This window comes from Staurois parvus, unplaced genomic scaffold (genome assembly GCF_062004578.1).
Source record: "Staurois parvus isolate SC_StPar_1 unplaced genomic scaffold, SC_StPar_1.0 ptg001134l, whole genome shotgun sequence".
In the NCBI taxonomy this organism is placed as follows: domain Eukaryota; kingdom Metazoa; phylum Chordata; class Amphibia; order Anura; family Ranidae; genus Staurois; species Staurois parvus.
The window spans coordinates 3,174,901-3,184,876 of record NW_028318930.1 but is presented as its reverse complement, the minus strand read 5'-3'; the positions used below and the strand labels follow the sequence as shown (position 1 = coordinate 3,184,876).

The 9,976-nt window shown below is 41.5% G+C and overlaps 1 protein-coding gene across 1 annotated transcript in view; it reads left to right on the top strand.

Moving 5' to 3' along the window:
* The first annotated feature begins 7,742 nt into the window (after positions 1 to 7,742).
* Positions 7,743 to 9,976, top strand: part of LOC149439321 (uromodulin-like) — a 47,634-nt gene continuing 45,400 nt past the window's right edge. Inside the window, exon 1 of the mRNA XM_089659204.1 lies at positions 7,743 to 7,868. Within this exon, the coding sequence (XP_089515330.1) occupies positions 7,820 to 7,868 (49 nt within the window). The 5' untranslated portion in view covers positions 7,743 to 7,819. The remainder of the gene's footprint in view (positions 7,869 to 9,976) is intronic.

The following is a 9,976-nucleotide window of genomic DNA, read 5'->3' as shown; positions in this document are numbered from 1 at the left end:
TAAAGGTGCAAAAAAAAATGGGGGGCCCGTTTTGCAGGTGTGCTCCTCGAAATTTTCACACCTTTGACCAAATTCTCAGAGTGGCACAAAAAGGTGTCCAATCGGGCTTAAAAATCTGAAAGAAGGATGCAGCAGAACTTTAAAACCCAAAAAGTCAAGGATAAAGGTGATTTAGGGCTACTTCTGATTTTGGGGACACTCCATGATGCCACTTCCAGTTTTGGAAAATGCCTGTTTTACAGTCAATCTATTGGCTGTTTAAATCTTAAATCAACTCATTTTTCATCCAGCTGGCCAATCCTTGGTAAAAAGAAGTTTCAACGAGTATAAAGGTGTGAAAAATGGGGGGTCCATTTTGGGGGTGTTCTCAAAATTTTCACACCTTTAACCAAATTCTCAGTGGCACAAAAGGTGTCCAAACGGCCTTAAAAATATGAAAGAAGGATGCAGCAGAGCATTAAACCACAAAACGTCAAGGAGAAAGGTGATTAAGAGCCACTTCTGGTTTTGAGGACACTCCATGATGCCACTTCCTGTTTTGGAAAATGCTTGTTTCCCAGCCAATCCATTGGCTATTTAAAGCTTAAATCAAGTAATTTTTCATCCCTCTGGTCACTCCTTGGTAAAAAGAAGTTGCAATCAGTATAAAGGTGCAAAAGAAATGGGGGGTCCATTTTGGGGGTGTGCTCCTCTAAATTTTCACACCTTTGACCAAATTCTCAGAATGGCACAAAAGGTGTCCAAAGGGGCTTAACCACTTGAGCTCCAGAGGATTTACCCCCTTAATGACCAGGCCTCTTTTTGCTACTCGGCGCTCCACTAATTCAACTGATAATTGCGCGGTCATGCAATGCTGCACCCAAACGAAATTTATGTCCTTTTTTTCACACAAATAGAGCTTTCCTTCGGTGTAATTTGATCACCTGTGCGCTTTTTATTTTGCACGCTATAAACAAAAAAAGGCCAAAAAGTTTGAAGAAAAACAATATTTTTTATTTTCAGCTATAAAAAATATATAGTAAACGTAAAGTTGGTTATAAATTTAGGCCAAAATGTATTCTGCTACATGTTTTAGGTAAAAAAAATCCCAATAAGTGTATATTGATTGCTTTGTGTGAAAGTTATAGCGTCTACAAACTATGGTATATATACTGCAATTAACGCCATTTTTCTGCTATACAGCGCTGCGCTAGTTTAACAGACTATTGCACGGTCATGCAATATGGTACATAAATGAAATTTACATCCTTTTTTTCTCCACAAACTGAGCTTTTTTTCGGTGGTATTTGATCGCCTGTGCGGTTTTTATTTTTTGCGCTATAAAAAAAAAAGTCTGACAATTTTGAGGAAAAAAAAACAATATTTTGGAATTTTTGCTATAAAACATGTCCAGTAAAAAAAAAATGCAAAAATCAAATTTAGTCATAAATTTCTGCCAAAATGCATTCTGCAACATGTCTTTGCTAAAAAAAAAAACCCAATACGTGTAAATTAATTTGTTTACGTGAAAGTTATAGCGTTTACAAATGGCGGGAAAGATACTGGGATTTTTAGGGTTTTTTTTATACTAATAATGGCGGCGATCAGCGAATTATGGCGGCGATCAGGGACTTATGGCAGCGATCAGGGACTTATAGCAGCGACCAGCGACTTATGGCGGGACTGCGGCAGACATTCTGACATTGGGGGGTACTGACTTGGGGTCACTGACATCCCCAAAAACACTAATACAGTGATCAGTGCAAAAAAAAAAAAACTGACACTGTACTAATGGCAATGGGGAGGAAGGGGTTAACTTTATTTTGCAGGGAAGGGTTATAGGAGTGAGGGGAGTGTTTACTAGGGGACGGGGGTGTGTACTGGGCGGGACAAGCCTGATCGAGAAAGAGAAACTGTTCTTTCTCGATCAGCTCATCCTCGAGCTGACAGGGAAGTGACAGACAGCACAGCTACTGCAGCTGTGCTGTCTGTCACTGTTTGCCGCTGATCGCCGGGACATAGCCGCTAAGGAGCGGCTGTGACCCGGCGACTGACATCTGCGGCGGTGATCCGCGGGACAAACAGGGCTGCGGCGTGCCTCGCGCGCGTCCCCTATTTGTTTACCAAACACACGTTTTAAAGCGTGGTTTTGCCTGCGAGTGCCGCCCTGCCGCCATATATGTACAGTGGCTGGGCAGCATGTAGTTAAAATATGAAAAAAGGATGCAGCAGAGATTTAATCCTTAAAAAGCCAAGGAGAAAGGTGATTAAGGGCCACATCTGGTTTTGAGGACACCAGATGAAATTTTACCTGTGCCATGCGCAACTCAGGAAAGACAGAGGGAGATTAGAGAACTCAATGCATGGCTGAAGACCTGGTGTAAGAGGGAAGGATTTGGGTTTCTAGAGCACTGGGCTGACTTTTCATTGGGGTGCAACCTATATGCTAGAGATGGTCTGCACCTAAATGGAAGGGGGTCTGCTGTGCTGGGGGAAAGGTTTATGGGAAGGCTGGAGGAGTATTTAAACTAGGATCAAGGGGGGAGGGAGAATTAGATTATAACGGGGTAGACAGATCAGACAGGGGTCAGTACTTGTTGGTGGGTGGAATGGGGAAAGATGGGGGGAAGGCTATGGCAGATGATAAGAAGTTTCCCATGTTACAAACAACCAGTGGAATTGGTACCATTTGTACGAAAATAAAAAATATGCAAAATATGTGTGAACAAGGTGTCAGTCAATTAAAGTGTTTGTTCACCAATGCCAGAAGTCTGCTAAGCAAAATAGGTGAGTTGGAAGCTTTGGTGCATGAAGAGAACTATGATTAATTGGTATTGCTGAATCGTGGCTTCATTCTTCACATGACTGGGCCATAATTATTCCTGGCTATGTTCTCTTTCGGAGAGACAGAGTAAATAGGAAAGGTGGTGGTGTATGTCTCTATGTGAGAAGTGATCTCAGAGTGAGTGTGAAAGAGGAAATAGTTGATGGAGAGTGTGATGAGGCTGAAGTATTATGGGTGGAACTGCAGATGGGGGTGCGTACTACAAAGGTAATCATTGGAGTTTGTTATAAGCCTCCCAGTGTTAATGTGGAGGTGGAAACTCAGCTCCTTGCCCAGATCGAAAGGGCTGCAAGGGATGGGACAGTGATAATAATGGGGGATTTTAACTACCCGGAAATTGACTGGAGTAATGGTACTACAAGAACAGTTAAAGGGCAAACATTTTTAAACCTACTACAGGACAATTTTATGGTACAGTTCATAGAGGTCCTTAATAGGAATGATGCTCTGCTGGACCTAGTAATCTCAAACCATGCATAGCTTATTACAAATGTCCATATAAAAGAACATCTGGTTAGCAGTGACCATAACATGATTTCATTTATTGTTAGCTGCAAACAGCAAGCACATACAGGAAAAATAAAAATGCTCAATTTCAAGAGAGGTAGTTTTCCAAGTCTTGGAAAGCTGCTCTCCAAGACTAAGACTGGGAGGGAATATTGGCATTCATGAACACAACACAGAAATGGGAGTTCTTCAAAAAGACTGTATGTGAACACACTGCAAAATATATTACCATGGGCAACAAGTTTAAAAGTCTAAAAATCAAACCTATGTGGCTTACGGCCAAAGTTAAAAAGGCTATAGGTAAGAAAAGAGCTTTTATTCAATATAAAAATGAAGGAACACTATCATCGTTTAAACATTACAAAGAATATAACAGAATATGCAAAAAGGAAATAAAGGCTGCAAAAATTGAAAATGACAGATTGCAAAAGATAGCAGGACCAACACCAAAAAACCCTTCAAATATATTAATAGTAAAAAGGTTCAGTCCGAGCATTTAGGCCCTTTACAAAATAATCTAGAGTGGGTGACTGGGGACAAAGAGAAGGCAAATTTATTTAATACCTTCTTCAGCTCTGTATATACAAAGGAGCATGGGGGGAGCTCTTGTCCATAATGGGCATGGTATTGACTCAGCTCCAGATGATCCACATCGGCTCACAATTGATATGATCCAGGAATATTTAGACAGAATAAAGGTGTATAAAGCACCTGGACTGGATGGCATACACCCACTGGTTATTAAAGAATTGAGCTTTGTCATTTCAAAGCCATTGTTTCTAATTTTTAGGAACTCTTTAATGACTGGCATAGTACCACTGGATTGGCGTAAGGCCAATGTGGTGCCAATATTTAAAAAGGGATCAAAATCTTTACCAAGTAATTATAGACCTGTTAGTTTAAGTTCTATAGTTGGGAAGATACTGGAGAGTTTAATAAAAGACCACACAGATGAGTTCTTGCTGCAAAAAATACTTTATGCAACAGACAGCATGGATTCATGAAAGACAGAAGTTGTCAAACAAATCTGATTTCTTTTTATGAGGGGGTGAGCAAAACCTTGGACAGAGGGGTGGCGGTGGACGTGGTATACTTGGATTTTGCAAAAGCGTTTGACACAGTTCCCCACACACGTGGCTAATGTGTAAGATAAAGTCTATGGGCTTTGAAAAATCCATATGTAAATGGATAGAAAACTGGCTAAAAGATTGTATTCAGAGAGAAGTAGTTAATGATTCATACTCTGAATGGTCTGGCATCATCAGTGGTGTACCCCAAGGTTCAGTGTTGGGACCCTTACTTTTTAATATATTTATAAATGATATAGGGTCTGAGATTAAAAATCCCATTTCAGTCTTTGCAGATGACACCAAGCTGTGCAGTGGAATAACGTCCTTACAGGATATCTTGAACTTACAAGCCGACCTCAATGCACTGTTTAATTGGGCAACTATGTGGCAAATGAGGTTTAATGTTGAAATGTAAGGTTATGCACTTGGGGGCTAAGAATATGCATGCATCATACATACTAGGGGGAGTACAACTGGGGGAATCAATGGTGGAGAAGGACCTGGGGGTTCTGGTAGATCACAAGCTTAATAATGACATGCAATGCCAAGCTGCGGTTTCTAAAGCGAGAAAAATCCTCTCTTGTATTAAAAGAGGTATAGACTCCAGAGAGAGATATCATATTACCCTTGTACAAATCATTAGTAAGACCTCATCTGGAATATGCAGTTCAGTTTTGGGCACCAATTCACAAAAACAACATTGTGGATCTTGAGGAAGTACAGAGAAGAGCAACCAAACTTATAAGAGGCATGGAGGAGCTCAGCTATGAGGAAAGATTAGAGGAACTGAATTTATTCTCTCTTGAGAAGAGGAGATTAAGGGAGGATATGATCAACATGTATAAATACATCAGGGGTTCATATAGTGAACTCGGTGTAGAGTTATTCACCCTGAGGTCAACACAGAGGACAAGGGGGCACTCTTTACTTCTGGAGGTCTGAAGAAATTTAATCTCCAAACACGGAAAGGTTTCTTCACAGTGAGAGCTGTGAAAATGTGGAATAGACTCCCTCAAGAGTTGGTTCTGGCCAGCTCTGTGGACTGCTTTAAAAAAGGCCTGGATTATTTCCTAGATACACAGAATATAACTGGATACTAACATTTATAGGTAAAGTTGATCCAGGGAATATCCGATTGCTTCTCGGGGGATCAGGAAGGAATTTATTTTCCCAGCAGGAGCAAATTGGATCATGGTTTGCTGGGTTTTTTTGCCTTCCTCTGGATCAACTGTGGGTATAGGATTATAACTTTTTTTTTTCTATGGTTGAACTGGATGGACTTTTGTCTTTTTTCAGCCTGACTAACTATGTACAGATGCTTTGCACCTCACCATCCACATTGCAGAGAAAGGGTGAAATAAATTTACTCTGTGCACTTTCATAAGCAGACCCCATAATGTTATGCAATTAATAGCTACAGCTAAGCTTTAGAGTGCGGGCAGTTGTCAGTTTTGGCTGCAGTGAGCCACAGTGAGGGGGTGGTGTGTTGTGTTTCTGCACATTACACAGTTCCTTTTTGTTTTTCTCAACTTTATTTGAAGTCAGCAAAGTGACACTTCATTCATGTCATAACAACAGCTTGGCACAATGCACCACCTTGCTGTGCTACCGCATGCAGTGCCTTCCTATGAGCTGCAATAAAATGCAGCATGTCTACATTTTATTGCAGCTCACTGCACTGCATCTCTAGGCTGTACTGTTGTGCAGACAGGGCACATAGAATGCAATTGTTTCTATGTGTCCCTGCAGTGACTGGCATTCTTCCAGGGCAGAAAAAACGCCAGTCACTGCACTGTGTGGGAAGGGGTATTTACTCAGAATCGCTAACAAAATATTCATAGCTACAAAGATTTTTTACAGAATTTTCAGACGCAGTGCAACTAGATAATATCTGACAATGTGAAGGACTGTGGTGCATTACCACTTTCATGAAACATTCAATGAAGTTGTTCCTATGGAAGGAAAACACTCCATTTTTGGTTAGATCATCTTTACAGTAAAATTTGCAGTGCAATGAATGGGCCCCAATAGTTAACAAATGACACTGCAGAGCAGAGAAATTACACTTCCTGAGAATGACATACCTTTAAGGCAACTGCTGCTTCTGCAAAGCCTGGCCAAGAAGTAGTATTCTGCTTGATTGGCACAATCCTGCATAAAAGCTAGGATGGGTGGTGTCCCCATCATCACAGGAACAAGCGTGGAGCTGCTGTATTCCAGATTATATGCAGGACGGCAAAGATCACATAATTGGTCTGGACTGACATCCGAAAAGTGACAACAATGGACCATGACTGCATAAAGTGAGTCCGCATTGCAATTTTCAGTCTCCACTAGAGTTGCATGTCCCAGGGTGACAACACAGAGCACTACTATGAGACAGTTGTCACCTGATAACAGGAAATGGCTGAACAAGCACATTCAAGGCAGGATCACCAGATAGCTAAACTCTGGGTAGAAATGTTATTGAAAATGTGTAACAGTGTCTGACCTTCTAACGATTTTGTTCTTGATTGTATGCATGAAAGTTCAGGCTGAGAGAAACCCATACTTTACCTAATGTACAACCCCCTAAAATAAGTTTACAAAAAACTGTGACCACTATGTCCTTTATCCCACCAGCCTTATAACTTCCTTACTTTGCAACCAGGGGTGGACTGACAAATCATGGGGCCCCCGGGCAATAGGGGATCATGGGGCCCCTGTGTCCTTGCCCAAACTCAAAAAAGCCTATGAAAAAGGTACCAGAGGCATCTCATGGGGCCCCCTACTGACCCCGAGCCCCTGGGCAGTGCCCGAGTTTCCAAATGGTCAGTCCTCCCCTGTTTGCAACCCAGCTTGCTGTAGTGGGCAGACCTTGGAATCTCAGACTCTCAGTCTGAACCACCTACTTTGTCCAACCACTTTAAATAACCTTTCTAGTGTTATAAGCAGCTAAATATGATTGAAAAATGTAATATATGTTTTCATAAGACTTGGTAAAAATATAGAAAATTTCCAGAGATGCACAATGCTGTAAAACATGTGGGTTATGCTAGCAGTGTGACCTGGGGGTAAGGTAGTTCTCTCCTTGACGTGTGAACAGTGGCACACGTCTGATCAGTAACATTCCTATGTTATAAATTGCATGCCTTGTACATTCCCATGAACTGACGATTGTTGTTAAATTTACATCTGACTGACATGAAATTGCTACCAAACAAGTTAAAAATGTAAGTCAGTCCTGGCCAATTAGAAAAGCCCTGGAGTTTTTGCATCATATTACTGTTTGCATTCGCTGATCATTTGGCCTACTTTGTCATTTGCTCCCACCCCCTCATCTATAAAGCCAGCTGTAAGTGAAGATTTCTGCATTTTTGGGTTTTGGTCTGATAAGGTATTCATCTCATATTCAGGAGCACACCCAATACTTGCACAGATGAAGATGTACTTTATCATTGCGTTGGCTGTTCTTATCGAGTATGCAGGTAAGTTGCTGCAAATTACAATTAATAAGTCAATACTAAACAATTCCTACACTAGTACTGTATTTTTGAATATTACAGCTTGACTTTCCGTATCTGTACAGATAATTTAGTTTCAGTATATCCCTCACCCATACAGAATCATTTTAATATTTAATATAAACTAGTATATTTCCAGCTTTGCTGAAACTGTGCAGAATGTATTGAATTTCACCCTATTAAAGCACCACTACAGCTATAGAATCTAGAACTAATTGGCACTCTTTTGTTCCCATGATCCAATTCAGTAGTTACAGCAGTGGGTCTCTTCTTTATGTAAATTGGGTGCAAGAGGTGGATGCAATGGGCACACTAGGCCTGTGCTATAGGTGGCAAAGTAAAGAGGGGCCTTTCCCTGTATAATTATCAAGCAGATTTGTTCCATTATCAGAGGAAAATGCAGTCCTCTACCTAAAGGTAATTTTACATGGATTTATACTATTACACATTGTCACAATAATCTAAGACAGGGATCAGTCATTTGCTAGAAAATATTGTGTGTAAAAGAGGTGATATTAGCAGAGGGATGTTGCTTTGGACACGTAAGGTTGTGTGCCTACAGACTGTAATGTAATGGTTATGTAGTGATGCAAATGACCAGCGATACTCTCACTCATTATTTGTATTGCCAACATTTCCTCAGTTCCTTTATGTTTGTATTCCAGCCGATGGGATGTTTTACTAAAAGAGCACCTGGCAAAGTAAATGTTCCCTTATCATAGTGAATAAATGGAAACCGCATTCACCCCAACCATCCTACTCTGTGTAAGGAAAACCTGGTATTTTCCTTCCTTTACACATGATTGGGTATTCAGTTTGCTTTATTTACTAAGCTACATGAAGATCACTTCTCTAAGTAGACATTCTCTATAAATGGCCACAAAATTACTATTTTTGGAATAAGGGGGGGGGGGGGTTAGTCCTCCAGTGGGCAAGCACTAGTCTGGATCTTTCAGGTTTATTAAGGCTTAATATTCTTAATATTCTGTTAACTTTTACCTTTCAGAATAAGGCCAGCACTGAATACTTTACTTTAGGCATTTTTGAGCTCTGTTACTTAACTCATGAAGAAATGCTTAAAGTGGAAGTTCAGTCAAAAGGTCACATGGTAAAAGGCCAATCACAGCAGCCTTTTACCATGTGATCAGCTGTGTCCAATGACACGCCGATCACCGGGAAATGCAATTGCTGGTTCTTGGCTGCACTTTCCTCATACTGTCAAGGTGTGAGGAAAGTACTGCCGAGACCTGGCAGTTGTCAAAGTAGGGATCGGCACCGATAATCAGGGCACTGATCATCAGTGCCCTGATGATCGGTGCCCAGCAGTGTCACCCACCTGTGCCCAGCAGTGCTGTCCACCTGTGCTCAGCAGTGCCACCCACTTGTGCCCATCAGTGCCACCCACCAGTGCCCATCAGTGCAGCCCAGCAGTGCCGCCAGTCAGAGCCCAGCAGTTGCGCCAGTCAGTGCTGCCTATCAGTGCCGACTATCAGTACCCATCATCAGTGCCAGCTCATCAGTGCCGCCTATCAGTGCTGCCTATCAGTGCCAGCTATCAGTGCCGCCTATCAGTGCCGCCTATCAGTGCCACCTATCAGTGCTGCCTGTCCGTGCCACCTCATTAGTGCTGCCGATCAGTGCCGCCTATCAGTGCCCATCAGTGCTGCCTATCAGTGCTGCCTATCAGTGCCGCCTATCAGTGCCACCTATCAGTGCTGCCTGTCAATGCCACCTCATTTGTGCTGCCTATCAGTGCTGCCTCATCAATGCACATCAGTGAAGGAGAAAAATTACCTGTTTGCAAAATTTTATAATAAATTTCAAATTTTTTGCTCTTTTTCTGTTTGTAGCACAAAAAGTAAAACACCCAGCGGCGAGTAAATACCACAAAAAGAAAGCTCTATTTGTGAGAAAAAAAATCGAAAAAAAATTTTTGTATGTGTATAATGTTGCACGGTCACATAATTGTCATTCAAAGTGCGACAGTGCTGAAAGCTGAAAATTGGCCTGGTAAGGAAGGGGGTATAAGGAGCTTACAATCTAAGGTCCCTAACTCACATTCATATACATAC